General features: G+C 37.2%; 2 protein-coding genes across 3 annotated transcripts; both read right to left on the bottom strand.

The window, feature by feature from the left end:
* Positions 1-896: 896 nt before the first annotated feature.
* On the bottom strand, positions 897-17,969 carry LOC134795137 (golgin subfamily A member 5). 2 transcript variants are annotated; one of them, XM_063766979.1, is made up of 9 exons: positions 17,880-17,969; positions 17,354-17,724; positions 16,789-16,947; positions 15,168-15,381; positions 14,217-14,492; positions 13,416-13,608; positions 4,867-5,139; positions 2,415-2,594; positions 897-1,384 (listed from the first exon to the last, which is right to left on the bottom strand). In XM_063766979.1, exons 2-9 carry the CDS (start codon positions 17,703-17,705, stop codon positions 1,271-1,273), a joined length of 1,761 nt encoding a protein of 586 aa, XP_063623049.1. In that variant the 5' UTR covers positions 17,706-17,724; positions 17,880-17,969; the 3' UTR covers positions 897-1,270. The 2 variants fall into 2 exon arrangements, with proteins under 2 accessions (XP_063623049.1, XP_063623042.1); XM_063766972.1 differs by having other exon boundaries at positions 16,765-16,947.
* On the bottom strand, positions 8,977-12,789 carry LOC134790557 (uncharacterized). Its single transcript, XM_063761395.1, has 2 exons — positions 12,557-12,789; positions 8,977-12,016 (listed from the first exon to the last, which is right to left on the bottom strand). The coding sequence occupies exon 2, from the start codon at positions 12,013-12,015 to the stop codon at positions 10,822-10,824; it is 1,194 nt and encodes a 397-aa protein (XP_063617465.1). The 5' UTR covers position 12,016; positions 12,557-12,789; the 3' UTR covers positions 8,977-10,821.
* Positions 17,970-18,100: the final 131 nt, after the last annotated feature.

Below are 18,100 nucleotides of genomic sequence, written 5' to 3' on the forward strand. Positions count from 1 at the left end.
CATCGTCAATTCGTCATGCTCGAGATCTTACAATTGCTCTTTGGCCGGCTTTCAATACCGACTTTATTCTATATGTGTTAAGGTAGAAAATCAAATAGCTGGCCTTACGTCAATTAAAAAACTAGAAATCATTTACTTTTAACTACATCCTACATTTTTATATTTATTTTAATATACATCCATGTTATAGGTATAATCAGTGGCTTCGCACTTAGGGGAGCCTCGCAAAGCCAACCTTTTTATTACATAACAAAAGACATTGGAAGCCTTTCCCTCGCAAATGTGGTTTTAGATTGGTTCACACTATGCCACTGGGTAATAATAGAGATAAATGGGTAATCTATACTTTATATTTTTTCCAGTTACTTTTCTTCATCACAATACCAATTTTACGGTTTAACTTACCATTGTTTCCTTGTTTTTTGTTTATCGCGATGTATCAACAAGCTCGACCCCTGACCCGATTACGTTGGGCAAATAAAGTGGAATTTAACAAGGAAAATGCAATTTATGGAGACACATATATTGTGCACTTTAATTTTGATGCAAAAAATTGTATTACATGTAATTTGAGACGACGCAACTTTTAACCAACCAGTAACACTAAAATGTTAGACAATAATCCAAATAAAATTATAAACAATCAACCGACCAATATATAACTTGTCATAGAACTTAGAAAAAAAAATGTGCAAATTCTGGACATGTATGAAGATCAGTATATAACTGAAAAAATAACTTAAAAATATGTCACAAACAAATGGCAAAAGATAAGATTTATCACAGTAATGAAACGAACGATGTAAAGTTGATACCCACAAAGTACCATCATACGACGTAGTATCGTAAGATTTGCAAATGGTGGCAAGATTACTTTTATAAAAACATATTAACATCAAATTGAAAACAAGTTTAATAACCAATTTTTAAACATACTTACTTATTTACATTTTATTTATATACTTCACTAATTTAAAGTTAGCACCAAAATAAATATGTAACAATATCGTATTTTAACTTCTTAACTCTTTAATTCGTCTACGCCCGGCAACAAAAGTCGTATATCTTACCATAATCCGTAAACTCGGTTCGCGTTAGATATAATATCTTAGGGCCAGTTGCACCAACCACAATTATTGACAGACTGATCATCGTCAATCAGCAGTGAACTATACAATAAAATTTAGCGAACATTCTACCGGTGACAGACGGTTTGGTGCAATCGACCTAGTCTCAAAGAGACAGCGACGTAGGAACCAAAAGGTTACCCTTAAGTCTGGAACTGGTGAGTCCTATCTAAGCTTTCCTCCCTTAATACTGACTTGTTGAAGACATCTGGGGTACTTGTAAGGAGCACTGTGATAACCCAAAAGTGGAGACCCAGCTGAAACAAAGTAATATTATTAATAATTTTAAAATAATGGCAAATGTTTTGTAGTTACGAAGATGTTTTCTAGTTAAGAAGACGTTCACGGAATCAAGTCGAATAAAAAAATAAAAAATTAAAAAAATATGAAAAAATATTATATAAAAAAAATAAACAGCTATATTTACTTGGTTACTATTAAGAATTAACCAACAGTCATGTTTAAGTAACTGTCTCGACCGTCTTTACAAAAGTGCTTCTAACTTATTGAACAACCGGAATCCTGAATTAAATTGCCGCGCGAAGCAGAAGCAGGGATCGCTCGTGTTATAGTTGTACTACGCTATGTTAGGGCTACAGGCAGAGTAGTATTCTCACCATATAGATCAGCACGAACATCCTGAACACAGGGTATCGGAACATGTGCCCGATCTTCACCGAGAGCCCGCTGAAGAAGCCCGTTTGCCTCTCCCGGGCGGAAGCGCTCCTCGTTTTGCAGTTTGAAATAAGCTAGTTTAGGTACTAAAGGCAAGCTAGTTCACTAACCATATAGATCAGCACGAACATCCTGAACACAGGGTATCGGAACATGTGCCCGATCTTCACCGAGAGCCCGCTGAAGAAGCCCGTTTGCCTCTCCCGGCGGAAGCGCTCCTCGTATTGCAGTTTGAAATAAGCTATTTAAGGTACTAAAGGCAAGCTAGTTCACTAACCATATAGATCAGCACGAACATCCTGAACACAGGGTATCGGAACATGTGCCCGATCTTCACCGAGAGCCCGCTGAAGAAGCCCGTTTACCTCTCCCGGGCGGAAGCGCTCCTCGTTTTGCAGTTTGAAATATGCTAGTTTAGGTACTAAAGGCAAGCTAGTTCACTAACCATATAGATCAGCACGAACATCCTGAACACAGGGTATCGGAACATGTGCCCGATCTTCACCGAGGGTCCGCAGAAGAAGCCCGTTTGCCTCTCCCGGCGGAAGCGCTCCTCGTATTGCAGTTTGAAATAAGCTATTTAAGGTACTAAAGGCAAGCTAGTTCACTAACCATATAGATCAGCACGAATATCCTGAACACAGGGTATCGGAACATGTGTCCGATCTTCACCGAGAGTCCGCTGAAGAAGCCCGTTTGCCTCGCGCGGCGGGATCGCTCCTCGTGTTGTAGTTGGACCACACTGTGTGAGCTCCTTGCGCGGAGGGCCGATAACTCCGACTTGTATTTACACTGGAATTGTTTAGTTGAATTATTTTATAATTAATCCTTTTATGGATTGGTTAAACATTTTTAACCTTGGTCTACCCTAACACATTTTTCTTATTTATCTATTTATTTTTCATCCGATCTTTTAATAACAAAAGGTGTATGGAAAGTTTTGAGGCAAAAATTCACAAAATCGGTTTGGAATTGCCTCTCCAAGATTGAGTGTAGTTACGAAACACATATTTATACTTATCCACAATTATCCACATACAATGAAAATAAGTTATAAAATTTTGCTTATAAAAATAGTATTTTATAACTCAAAATTGCTCTCTACCTACGGGAATACCAATATGGTGGTAATTTTATCAAGCCTTATCAACGCAAGCATTCTCACTAGCTAGTTTGTTAGTGCACGACACCTTGCACTTTGTGACTATGCGCTGAAAGTTGGCACAGTTGATTCTTAGCTGGTCATGAGCGGATACAGACCGGGAGACCTCGAGAGCCACGTCTCATTTAGTGGGGGGGAGGGGGAAGTTCGACGCCGCCGCGCTTCACTTGGAGCAACATTTCTCTAAAACTGTACCTATTAGGGCATGTGATATATCATTTTCGAATAAATTAAGGATGAGGAATTTATTTTTGGAACCAAAACAATGCACTTTCTAACAAAAAAAAAACATAAAATACAAAAGACAAAAAAACTTATCTTGGATTTTTTCATAATTACCAATATTTTTTTTTGTGTGTAGTAGGAATGTGAAAACAAAAAATACAGTTGTAAAGCTACACTTATTACGTTTAAGAAAATATATAGTTTATTATACAAAACTGTTGTTACATGGGAGATAAAAAATAATATTAAGCGTGGGTCAGAGTGATCTCAATACAAAATATTATTAATGTAGGAAAGTTACTTATGATTTATTCTACAATCGTTTATTTTTTTAGTTTTTCGTAAATAACTCGTAAACGGTAGCCCACAGCAAAAAATTATCTTTTACGTAAATAATCTGTTTCAGATTTCTTATAAAATAAGTGCTACTTTTTTTCGCTAAGATCAATATTAAAAAAAATATTGAAGGGAGAAAATAAATACTAAGGTCCCCTTTTTTAGTCATTCGTAAATAACTTGTAAAGGATGGCCAATAGCAAAAAATATTTTAATACATGAATAATTAGCATAAAATTTCCTACAAAAAAGGTCTTTTAAACTTTTTCGCTAGGATCAATATTTAAAAAGGGGACCTTAGAATTTATTTTCTCTCTTTAATATCGTTTTTAATATTGATCCTAGCGAAAAAGTTTGAATGACCTTTTTTGTAGGAAATTTTATGTAAATTATTCATGTACTAAAAAATTTTTTGCTATTGACCACCAAGAAATCTGAAACAGATTATTTACGTAAAAGATCAATTTTTGCTGTGGGCTTCCGTTTACGAGTTATTTACGAAAAACAAGAAAAATAAACGATTGTAGAACAAATTATAAGTAACTTTCCTACATTAATAATATTTTGTATTGAGATCACTCTGACCCACGCTTAATATTATTTTTTATATCCCACTTATCAACAGTTTTGTATAATAAACTATATATTTTCTTAAACGTAATAAGTGTAGCTTTACGACTGTATTTTTTGTTTTCAGATTCCTGCTACACTTTAAAAAGAAATTGGTAATTATGAAAAAATCAAAAATACGTTTTTTAGTCTTTTCTACTTTATGCTTTTTTTTGTTAGAAAGTGCATTGTTTTTGTTCCAAAACTAGATTCCTCATCCTTAATTTACCCGAAAATGATATATTACATGCCCTAATAGGTATAGTTTTAGAGAAATGTTGCTCCAAGTGAAGCGCGGCAGCGTCGAACTTTCCCCCTCCCCCCCACTAAATGAGACGTGGCTCTCGAGGTCTCCCGGTCTGTATCCGCTCATGACCAGCTAAGAATCAACTGTGTCAAGTTTCAGCGCATAGTCTCAAAGTGCTAGGTCCCCATACAACGGTGTGCATTAACAAACCAGCTACACGCTTTTGATAAGGAAACGTGACCAAATATAAAAGTATTGGGACTGAAATAGCCAATCTCCCATAAAACTATGTATACCTACAAGTCAAACCATAGAGTAATATCTATTGTCAACTAGCAGTACTGATAAATTTCGCTACTTGACGCTAGATGTCGACTACGAAATAACTCGCGTTTTGATAAGAAATCTGATGTATGGAGTTACTACTGTTGCCTTACTTATATTTACTCTATGGTCAAACGTAACGCATCATCTATTCATCTAACCTCCAATTTCTCCATCTGTATCCTGAGCATATTATTATCCGCCAGCAACGAGTCAATCTTCCCCTGTCTCTGTACCAAAGTCTGCGTCAGATAATGTATCTTCTCATGGTCTATGCTCGCCTGGTCATCGAAGTCGGCGACGTTGAGGGCGCTAGTGTCGGCGCTATGCGCAGCTATCTCTTTCAGACGGGATATCTCGTTGTCCTTTTCCCGCAGCGCTGTGTGGAGGGAGACGAGCGTTTGATTCGTTTCTGATTGGAGGGTTTTTAGCTCCTGAAAGAGAGGAGTTGATTTTTAAAAAATGAACAGGTGGAAATCGTATGTCGAAATAGTAGTTTGTGTTACAAGGGATCAAAATGATATATTTCCGTCAAGGGCGTACATTGAATCCTGAGCGTAATGAGGGATTCAAGTGTTAACGCCCAAGACGAAATAATTTTGATACCGTGTGACACATACTGCTTTTCACATCAACTATGAGGAAAATATTTTAGCTACAATGTGACTAGGGAATGCAATCTCGATCTCGCAATTTCAAGATCTCGCGAGATCTCGCACGAATTTTCGAGATTCAATCTCGTTGACAGGAAATCTCGATTTTAGCAATCTCGGTCGAGATCTTGATTAATATTTTCGAGATCTCGAACGAGATTGAAAGATTGATCCGTGTGAAATACTTTGTTTTGAGTAATCTTTTTGACCAGGTTCATGTTGTTCAGGCAGTGCTATTGTATGCGGCCGACTTTAGCTGACGATAAAAGCACTGTGGCGCGCTCTGTGCGGAAAAATCGGACGAACTTAACGTACCCAGTCACAATTATTTACGATTTTTGCTCGCTTACCCTACATTTTTTTGTAAGTTGCTGAGTGTTTGTCAAAAGTATCAACTGAGCGTGTTACTGCCTTTGCTTACAATTTTGTAAAATAAAATTAATTAATACCACTTTTTCCTAATTACATGCAAATTAGAGCTACATACATATTATTTGTTTTGTTTTTTAATATAAGCACCTAGTTTTTTTATTAAACGTTGATTGATTTGTTGATCTTCAAAATAAAACATGACGTAGGTACTCTAAATAAGTAGTATATACGGAATTCTTAGAGAGTTTTGCTCAAAATAACACATTTTTAATTACTTTGTCAAATCTCGATCTCGTCGAGATTAATCTCGATCTCGAAAGTGTGACGGTCGAGATCTCGAAACACCCTATCTCGATTCAGATTTTTCGTGCGAGATCTCGAATCGCCAATCTTGGTGCGAGATTGCATTCCCTAAATGTGACACATACTGATTTTCACATCACCCATTAAGAAATTGTTACGTTCCAAAATATTATAACCTAAAAAAATAGTAAGCAAAAAAGAAAAAAAATCGTGTCCCAGAACAGAAAAGTGTCACTTTGATCCCTCCTAGCAGGGAAGAAAAGTACCACTTTGATCCCTCCTAGCGGGGAAGAAAAAGACCTTTTTCGAATAGGTGATGTGAAATAAATATGGCCAATGTGGGACAGACAAACAGACACACGGGGCACTAAAATGAATCAAAACATGATAACTTGAAATTAAAACACTCAAATATAGATCACAGTTTTATTCCACCAACTTCACTTTACAAAATCCAACAGCGTAATGATCAAGACAAATGTCAAACTACCTCTTATATTAAATTATGAATATCGCCAAATTAGTAAAATCGGAAATCAATCGAGCTACTAATAAAATTAAATATAAATGGCTAACATTCGGCCGTCCTGAATCAATTCCCGCCTCGGGAATTAAATATAACATACAAAATAATTTAGAAGTTCAAGAAATATAATACCTTACATAATATCACATCATAGACAATTAATTCATGTATCATATATACAGTATATTGGATTTAAATTCAATGCATCATAATACCTAATAAATATTTTTCTTCTCTCAGTTACTTTTACTTCATATTAAATGGACCATAAATCTAACAAAATATATTATATAATTTTTCTGACACTTTAATACATTCAATTAAATATAAATGGCTATTATTATTAATCTACGTTGGTATTTTCATTATACAAATACATCCTTTGTTTCAATATATTAACTCATTCATATTTGTAAACTATTTAGTTACTTATATAAATCAACCAAATTTCATTTGAATATTGAAGCCTCATACACATCTTCAATATTATAGCTATTTTGGAAGAGTACTAGAACCTCATACATATTTCTAGTACCTTAAAGCAATTAAACACATGGAAACCTCCTTCATATTTTCCATGTATTCTCAAGTCATTACCTATTAAATACTAAAACCTCCTGCATGTTTTAGCATTATAAATCAAACGTCGTACATGGAAGCCTCCTTCATATCTCCCACATACATACTATATCAATTTTTAGGTACTAAAACCTCATACCTGTTTCAGTACCTAATACAATTTCATCAACTTATAATATCAACATCATATTTGAATACAAATTAATGATCAATTTCTCAAATCATTCAGACATTTCAGATTCTACCTCAAGATAATCTTCACTAGTTTTATTTTCATTGTCACTTTGACAATCAGATCTTTTAAATACTAGCCAGGGATGAATTTTATCCACAGCAAATATGCTCTTAAATGGCCTACTTCCCTTCCTGGACAGTGGCGTATCTTCTACTTCATATCTGTCATAGTCTAACACACGAGTAATGCGGTATGGACCTCTTAATTTTGGAATCAATTTCTTACTTTGACCGGTAGACTGTACCTCTCTCTCGATCCTCACTAAATCACCAACTTTATATTCAACATGTTTTCTTTTCCTATCATACCTATCCTTTTGCTTCTTCTGATCAAGTTCTATGTGTTCTGTCATTTCTTTTCTAACAGTGTCTCTGTCTATGCTATCTTCGTTTAAAGCTACTCCTAACCGCAATAACGCATCAGACATACCGGATAATTCCGTACCGAATAAAGCCTGTGCAGGGGTCTTACCAATCCCTTTATTCAAAGTATTATTCATACCCCATTGAATTTTTGATAGGCTATCATCCCATACTCGCTCGGATTTTCCCACGTTACATGCCGTCAATGCAGCTAGTAAGGTCCTGTTGTACCTTTCTACCTGCCCATTGGCTCTTGGGGTACACACAGCATTAAGTATATGCTTAACCCCTAAGTCATTTAAAAATTCCTTAAATTTATGCGACGTGAATGAGGTACCTCTATCTGAAATAATTCTTTTGGGTACTCCGAATGTATGAAAGTAAGCGGTTAATGCTTTAATGCTACTAGCTGTTTTCGTATTTTTAACCGGAGAAATAACAATGAACTTTGTAAACGCATCAATTATTAACAGAATATGAGTATTTTTATGTTTACTTTTGACAAACGGCCCTAAATGGTCAATGTGGACCGTGTGAAAGGGTTCAGCAATTTTCTCTATAGGATGTAATTGACCAGCCTTTTTAGCAACAGGAATTTTAGCATGAGCGCTCTCTAAACAAGATTCTACATACTTTTTAATAAATTTTCTCATTTTTGGGAACCAGTAAGTGGTTTTAATTTTGTCATATGTCTTGTCAAAACTAAAATGACCTATATCATCATGGTTACTTTTCATGATTGACCATCTGACACCTTTGGGCACAACCCATCGATTACCATCATTAGTGACTCTATATAATAAACCTCTTTTGACAACAAAATTCTTAGATATTTCAACTATATTATGAGTTTCATTATTTTTAAGTACGTTAACGGTACGCTGAATTTCAGGGTCATTTTGTTGCACTGTGGCTATCCAATCTACAGTAATGGTTTTAACTTCAAAGGATACTTCATTGATTGGGTTGCGACTCAGTGCATCTACATGAGCCATTGATTTTCCAGGTTTATAATTAATTGCAAAATCATATTCTTGGATTACATTCCACCATCTTGCAACTCTGGATATGACATCCTTTTTCTCAAATGTAGCCCTCAAAGAATTGCAATCCGTGACGATGGTGAAATGTATACCAAGTAGATACACCCTAAATCGTTGTAAGGACACTACTACAGCTAGGGTCTCTAAGTCATAAGAAGTAAAATGCATTTCTTCGGGAGAAGTTTGTCGGCTGTAATAGGCAACAGCTTCGAATGGTTTTGACTTATCTTTTCTCTGTAGTAAAATTCCGGCCACTCCAAATTTAGACGCGTCAGTATGTACCTCTATTTCATATGATGGATTGAAAAATGCAAGAATAGGTCTGTCCGTTAAGTCACTTTTAAGCCGATTAAATGCATTTTCCTCCTGTTCGCCCCACGTAAATTTAGAATCTTTCTTTAACAGCTGAGTTAGCGGTCTCGCAATAATAGAAAAGTTTTTCACGAATCGCCGAAAGAAACTGGCTAATCCTATAAATTGCCTAACCTTATGCTGATCAGTAGGACGAGGGAAGTCTTTTACTGCTTGAATCTTTTTCTCACCAGGCCTTATACCATTTTGATCAACCTCGAATCCTAAATACTCTATTGATTTTTTAAAGAAATTACATTTATCTAAATTTAAAGTCATACCAGCGTCATGGAATAATTGTAAAGTAAGTTTTAGTTTGTACAAACCGTCATTGAAATCTTTAGATGGTATGATTATGTCATCCATATATGCAAATGCGTGTTTAAAGCGAGCATTACCTAGAATATTGTTTATGGTTCGTTGAAAATTGGCAGGTGCGTTGCTTAAACCAAAAGGCATTCTATTAAATTGGTAATGACCATCTGGTGTAATAAAAGCCGTGAGATGTTTCGAAGGCTCAGCTAATGGTATCTGGTAGTAACCAGATGCCAAATCTAACGTCGTATAATATGAATATCCAGCTAACCCGTCTAATTGATCATCTATTCGGGGTAAAGGGTAATGTTCCTTTACTGTTTTCTTATTGAGAGCTCTATAGTCAATGCACATACGATAGCCTCCAGTCTTTTTTCTTACTAATATGATTGGTGATGCATAATCGGAAGTTGACTCACTAACAATTCCTGATTCCTTCAATTCATTAACCATGTCTCTTACAACCTCTCTTTCCGCATAAGACAGGCGATAAGGACGGTATACTACCGGCGTTTTATCATTTAGTTGAATATTCATAGATGTAGAGTTACAGCAACCTAATTCTTTGGTACTAAATGCAAAGCATTTGCGATGTTCGTTTAACAACTTAACTAGTTCATTCATCTCTTGCTCGCTCAATGTCTGCTCTACTTGAACTCTAGCTAAAGATATCTCTTCATTAACGGTAAGTGTTGAATTCAAATCTATTCGATTAACTTTATATGCTTGAGCTTCTCTTGCAATACACGCACGAGTAATAACACTCTCCTGTACTAGCTCAAAAGGGTTAACTGATAAGCCTTTAACCATAACTCGTCCATGCCCATCTGTCACAGTAATTAAACCAGGTACTGTTACATATTCCCTTCCAGGTTGCGATATCAAACTATACTCTACATATATCAACCCATTGTAAACTGGCTTAGTATAGAAATCCACTTCAGTAACATTATTTATGATGATAGTGTTTTTAGCGATCAAAGATATAGGTTTGTATTCATAATCCTTCGATGTGTTTGAAAAAGACAGACTATTACTAGTTTTATAGGTTACTATGTGATCCTGTTCAGTAAACGATTGTCCAATTAATAAAGAGGTACTTAAATGACTATCAGGTACTATAAATACCTCTACAGTAGCTTCAGCGGAATCAATTACGATATTCGTATAAACTTTACCTAATGTCTGAGTTGCTGAATGTGGGTAGCCTCTTAAAATAGGTAAGTTATCTTTAGACCAATCATCAAAAATTTTATTTGCATCAGATAACCTCAAAAGTGTACACTCACTGCCAAAATCTATGAAGCACGATAGACTTGTTTTGTTTACGTATGCAGTTTTATAAAATTTTTGATCTTTACTACTAGATACGGCTAGTCATGACACAGTTTTTTCGTTTTTGACGTCCAGATTCTTCTTAGTGTTACAATCCGATGCAACATGACCAATTCTAGAACAAGTTTCGCATTTCTTTATTGGCTGTTTACATTTAAAATGAGGATGTCCATCCTCACCACAATTAAAACATTTAACAACTTTATTATCCGACTTAGGGCCTCGATTGTTAACTTGTTTGCTATCATTGGTCTGACGCGACGAAACTCTTGGTTTGGTATTTTTCTGACTACGCAAATAAACTAGCAATTTATCCGGTTCTGTAAATTGAGCCGCTTCGGCGCTGGTTTTTACTGCTCTATCATCGATCCCTAATAAAATACAGTCAACTGCATCGGTGCCTGTGATTCGACACCTATTAAGTAGCATAACTTTTTCGTAATAATAATCTTCTAATGAATCTCCATATTTAGCGCGTTTTTCAAGCATTTCCGTTAACAATAAACCATAATTTTCCTTACTAGGAAAAGCCGTTTTTAATTTAACTTGCCATTCGGGCCATGTGTGTTTTAAGCTCGTCAAACCTTGGTACCACTTTAGAGCAACACCGGCTAGTTTAGGGAGCGCGTAGTGAATGATTTGTCGTTCAGTCCAATTGTAAATACTAGCGGTCTCATTTACTTTATTCAGCCATACGTCAATAGTTTGGCTCCGATTGGCTGGGTCAAATTCAGGCAACACGTTCATTACGGGAAATCTTTCAACATGATCTGACCTGTCCTCTGATCTAACAGCTCTAAATAAATCTTTCAAAGTGCCTAGTAATTCATTATCACCATACCTCGCATGACTGCGGCGGCGCCGGCGCGACTGCGAGCGGCTGCGGCTGCGGCGCGAGCGCGTCCGACTGCGACGCGAGCGGCTGCGGCTGCGGCGCGAACGTGTAGGACTCCGGTGTACGTGCGCCGGGCTGGGGCGCATTCGCGACGGGCTGCGGCGCGAACGTGACCTGCTGCGGCGCCTGCTGCTTCTTGATCCGTCGGAGTTGATGCGGCTACTCCTCCCGCGGCTGTGTCTGGATCGACTTCGTCTTGTGCGGCTGCGCCTCTCCAGTTCCCGGTCGCAAGCCCTGCTATGCCTGTGTTGTACTTGCGGCGGCGTCATCGTTTGGCCTCCCTCAGGATCGTCACGTGGGAGCGGAGGCGTCCGTATAGATCTCCTATCATGTTCATCCATACTGAAATTAAAATGATTTGCACAAGTATAACTGTTTTACTTACTGCCTTATTTTACACGTGGCTAATTTACACACACATACATTATACATACATATACACTATACATATTTTATAGTGATAGCTATGAACATTATTTGAGGTAAGAAAGTATAAATGAAATACTTGTAAAATAACAACACGTCGAAGTACACTATCTATTATAATCATAGTTAGAATAATAGGTACTTAAATATATGAAAAACTAGTTGTACAGTTCGTTAAATATTATCAAAGATCATTTTACATTAAAACATAATTAAAACATGAATAAATTCAAATTTCTGGCATAACGGTTACGATTCAGAATATGGTATATTAATTCAAATAATCAACGTAAACCTTGTTGTTTATAACGGTATCAAGCTTATTTTATCTCCGGAATGATTGAAAGTACATACTCTCAACTACTTCTCATTTTACTTGAATGTTCGATAAAAATAACGTCAAGAAAGCCAAATCATGCAAATAAATCTATAAAATTAAAACCAAATTTCAATTACCTGTGGCGTTTTGGACTCGTTTCCAACTTCTGATATGATAACTTGAAATTAAAACACTCAAATATAGATCACAGTTTTATTCCACCAACTTCACTTTACAAAATCCAACAGCGTAATGATCAAGACAAATGTCAAACTACCTCTTATATTAAATTATGAATATCGCCAAATTAGTAAAATCGGAAATCAATCGAGCTACTAATAAAATTAAATATAAATGGCTAACAAACATTAGAAGACAACCCTACCCGCAACCCGCAACCGTGCCCGCCTACAAGTGACAGCAAGACCTCCCCACCCGGTTATCTCATCGCGCGACGCGGCGCGCAGCAGTATGCGACTCGCTCACTCGCGCCCATCGTGAAAGCTACTCGCTCGTGCACTGTTAGTTCTTGAAAATGGAGACCTAGGCTCTTCGAAACATGTCGCCCGAGGGACTAAAAACACGCGAGTTAAACGGTAAAAATAGTTAAACGGTAGTTAAACGGTAATCAACTTATTACAGTTATTACACTGATTCGGATCCGCACGCCGCTCCAGTGCGTGAGAGACAGCGCTATGCACGTATATAGCCATATCTCGCTCGCACACTGGAGCAATTTAAAGACCGCCTTAGACATACAAATTTGTATGCAGGTCTAAAGGTTGCGTTAACTATAAAGTTTTGCTGACTATACCTATTTTGACATATGGCCTAAAATACACTTGTAAGTTTTACTTACGTAAGTAGGGACAAAGCTATTTGTTAGAATGAGATAATGATATTCATCTCTCATTCTGTAGTATAGCTGTGTCCCTATTGTCATAAGTAAAACTTACAAGTATATCTTAGGCCTATGGATTGAATAGGCTTATATACCTTAGTAAGCGCAGCAACCTGCGAGTCAGCGCGCGACTTGAGACTCCGTTCGTCTTTGAGCGCGTCGCGCAGCGCGGCGACGACGCGCTCTGAGGCGTCACAGCGCGACTCAAGCGCCTCGACGTCTTGCTTCGTCTCGTTGCTCTCGCGTCGTATGCTTGCCACTAACTCTGTTAGTTCTTCTCGCTCCGCCCTGAAGATAAAGTAGGTGGAATTTTTAACACAAATACTAAACTTGGTTAGTAAACAAAATATTTGAATCGTTAAGTCATTCGTATAGGCACAGTACAAAAAGTAACAGTGGTCCGACGACCTGTGACATATACCGAGCTAATAACAAGCGATGACAGCGATGTATGCAGCTCGGGTGCGCGCGACCCCCTGTGGTATGGGTGAAACTACGCTATAGCCTGTATCTTTAGGTATTTAAAAAAGAATAAACAAAATCTACCCTCAAAAGGCTTCTTAAGCCAGTTGAGGGTAGATGAAAACATTACATGATCAAATAATGTAGGTTAAAGTCAGGTCGTTCAGTGACAGATCCAGGAGGTTTTTGTATTTGGTTGGTTAATCAATAAATGAACTACCCGAAAATGTACAAATTATTTGTTTACTTTTATTTAAGTACCTAAAAATACAGAGTATTTTTCACCTCATATCAAAATAGTGACCACCAACAGAACAGACCACTGCAGTAAAGCCTGCCTGTCATACTTGCAATTGTTTCAGTTTTGACTTGACTCAACATTCACTACAAAAAAATAATTTAGGGTCAGAATATTCATTAAAAATAAAACTCACTTTAACACTTCCAACTGGTCAATCAGTATCTTAGTATCCTCAGTCAAATTGAGTCCCTGTTGCAACTGCTTTATTTCCTTATCCTTCGCGGCCAGCGTACTCTTGACCCTCGACTTGTACGCCTCCCAGTCCGCCTCGAGCCTCCTACACTCCCCTGTACTCTTCTCCAGGTTAGACTGAAGTTCGTCGATGGTAGTTTGCGCGTGTTTCAGATCTTTCTCGACTTTCATTCGGTGGGATTCGTGTTCGTAAACTTCTGTGTTGAGCTGCCTTACGCTGGAAATAAAGGTGGTAGATATAGATATATTTCGTCGTCATACCAATGAGTTTTTCGGAACTTGTGTACGAAATATGATTTCATATTTACCACTAGCTTTTCGGTGAAGGAAAACATCGTGAGGAAACCTGCATATATCTGCGAAGAAATTCAAAGGTGCATGTGAAGTCCCCAATCCACACTGGGCTAGCGTGGGGACTATAGCCCAAGCCCTCTCGCGCATGAGAGGAGGCGTGTGCCCAGCAGTGGGACGTCATCGTCATCATCATCATCCTAGGGTTCTAAAAAAACAATGCTTACTTGCTAAACGCGGTTACACATAGTGACAGAGTCATTTAGGATAATTAGGATTGTGCTTCTATTTTAGCCTTTATCCTTGTCTTAACCCCTAGTGTCCCGGACGCGATGTTGCATCGGCAGATAAGTTATGCCTAACCTAGGACCGATTGACACGATATCGCAGACGCGAGACATGACATGAAAAGTGAAGACGTCGTTAACTCGTGGGGAACCTCCTGAGACCCAGACAAAGTAGTTTTGTTTTTAAATTTGGAACTAAGTTATTTAATAAAAGTTCAGAATAGATTGTGGAATATGTACAAAAATATGTGTGCAGGGTCTCAGAAGGTTAAAAAAATCTTAATGTCATATTCATAAATAATTTAAACACTAACAGTTCTTCTAACTCCTTATTTCTATTCTTCACCAGCCCAATTTCCAACTCCAGTTGTTTACATTGCAGCTTCTGCCTTTCCACCTCTGTGACGGTTAGCTCATGTATTTTCATTTTCAAGTCCTCAAACTGTGCAGAAAGGGACATCTTATCCAGTTGGTTTTGCTGACTCACTTGCTCTGCTGTTTTAAGCTTCACTGTAGCGTTTGAGAGTTCTGAAACGTAAATCAAGGCATTATTATTAAATTTCTAGTTTAAAGTATTATCAGAATAGTAGGTCTGTGTCTCACGGAAGTTTTGTTATTAAAGTTAAGTAAGTGTATCAGGATAAACAATTAAGATGTATTTGTGCCAGTTTGACGACCGGTCTGGCCTAGTGGGTAGTGACCCTGCCTGCGAAGCCGATGGTCCTGGGTTCGAATCCCAGTAAGGGCATTTATTTGTGTGATGAACACAGATATTTGTTCCTGAGTCATGGGCGTTTTCTATGTATATAAATATGTATTTATCTATATAAGTATGTATATCGTCGCCTAGCACCCATAGTACAAGCTTTGCTTAGTTTGGGGCTAGGTTGATCTGTGTAAGATGTCCCCAATATTTATTTATTTTATTTATTTATTTAGTATAAAGCCCCGTCTCCATATCGCGCGGCAAACTATCGAACATTGGCTCGTGCGGCAGCCGCGCGCAATGGATACCGGGCTGCCGCGCGAGCCAACTCAAACATTGGCGCGCTCGAACGTGCCGCGCGACGAACCATTCATTGTCGGTTTTTCGACGCGCGGCAAAGGAATGTTCGCGCGCAGTTGGTACGGATGTGTATATATTTCAATTGGCTCGCGCGGCCGCATACATGGATAATGAAAAGTGTCGTACTTTAATTAAATTATACGACACTAAACAGTTTCTATGGAGCAGTAAATGTAGTGATTATCGCAACAGATCATTTTTCTATTTCGCTATACTTCGTTCCGAATAATTTATTTTTGTGATATAATGTGGTCGATCGTCGGATCGCGTGCCGCGCGCGGCTGCCGCGCTATAGTTCAAGATGGTGCCGAGATTGGCTCGCGAGGCAAAATACAGGTTTGCCGCGGTCGAACAATGCTCGTGCGGCCGCCGCGCGATATCGATACGCGGCTTTATATAAGCAGCCATCCTCAAGCCTTAGGCTTTTGCAGACTTTTTAAGTTTAAGTTTAAGGATGGCAGTATGGTCTTTATATCTCAAACTACTTATATGAACAAATGGAAAGAACTCTCTCTGATTACTAGTAGTTTTCATTCAATTTTCTTCCTCCAAGATTATACCATACCATACTAACTAAGAACCACCTCATGAGTCTGCAAACTTTTGAGAACAGCCAATCGCAATATGATTTGCCTGTTTTTGGAAACTCTGAGGACCACAGATGTTATTTCTAGTGGTCTAAAATCACTCTTAAGAATATTAATGTTTTTAGTGACTTGAAGAACCACAATTGTACCTTCAAAGACCCGCATGTAGCTTGCAAACCGTGGTTTGCTGACTCCAAAACTAACTAGCTACCACACTACCCAAGCCATACAAGCCATACAAACTAGTTACTACTATACCTTGTTCACTAACTACGTCATTACCATCCTCAGTCTGCCCCAGTCTGTCAAGCAACTGTGATACCTCTTTGTGCAAAACATTGAGTTCATTTTTCAATACAGTGTTTTCAACCATTACATCATTCATTTCATACGCATAGTTTTGTTGATACATTAGTTCTCTATTTGTTGGTAAGCTTGATCCTGTAATGAAATAATAATGTTTATTATAACTTAAAACAGCATAATAACTTGCCTTATGATAAGTAATAAGTATCAATGCCATGTGGCATACTATTTAGGTTTACTAATTGTTCATAATATTTCTACTGCTATCAAAGAGATGGTTCTCTATTAAACCTGTATGATATAATTTTATGTATTAAGTAATTGAGAATTAAATTAATTGATAGGGTTTTGTAAACTTTAATTAAACATACTTACTACTTAGTAGTACTCTATATACTTGAAATATTAAAGAAATTAGTAATATAGTGGTAATAATACTACAATGCTAATTTCATTAATATTTCATACTAATGTGATACTAACTGTACAATATTGTACAGTTCTAAATAAAAAGAATTAAGATTAATTAACTATTCCTCACTTCTGTGTCTGACTCCACAATATTCACTAGGCATAGTCCCACCCACTAAAGTTGGAGGGCCATTCATAGTCATAGTACTCCTGGGAGGATCCTTTTTATAGTCATTTTCTAACGGTTTTGAAATCAGCATTACTTTTCTAGTTCCATAATTTGATTTTATATCAGTCCCTGATGGTGTCCTTGATGATGTAAATCGTGTTTTCGGACTTGATGATCTGTTTCCAATGGGTACGGGAAAATCGCCTTCATATCTTCTCCTAGGGCCATTGCTTCGTAGAGCGGCACCAGTCTGCTCGTCTAAGTTGTTGAGTAGCGTCTCCGCTTTACCGGCGAGATCAGCGAACCAAGCCATTTTAAATATCTATACATGTCTGGAATAAAATAATAAATGTCGAGAATACTGTAGCGTATAAAAACAAGACTAAGTTTGCAAAGGCAAGTTAACATTTTTCTAATTAATAATAAAATCAATAAGGATACTTTAACAATTATCTATTTTAAAATAAAACAGGCTATCATTACTTACAAGTGTAAACTATTATTAAAATGCATGTCAATTTTATTAAATTTCCTTTCTACTTTTCAATCCATCCATAACCCAAAATCAAAATACGAACAAAATACGAATGACGTTTGACTTTGACATTTTACACGTAAACACGCCACAGACTAGGAAAGGAAACAATCCATCCCTTTTTTTGTGAAAATACTGACAGCTAGACAGGTCCGAATTGTGAATAAAATAGG

The sequence above is a fragment of the Cydia splendana genome, chromosome 1, assembly GCF_910591565.1.
Source record: "Cydia splendana chromosome 1, ilCydSple1.2, whole genome shotgun sequence".
Classification (NCBI taxonomy): domain Eukaryota; kingdom Metazoa; phylum Arthropoda; class Insecta; order Lepidoptera; family Tortricidae; genus Cydia; species Cydia splendana.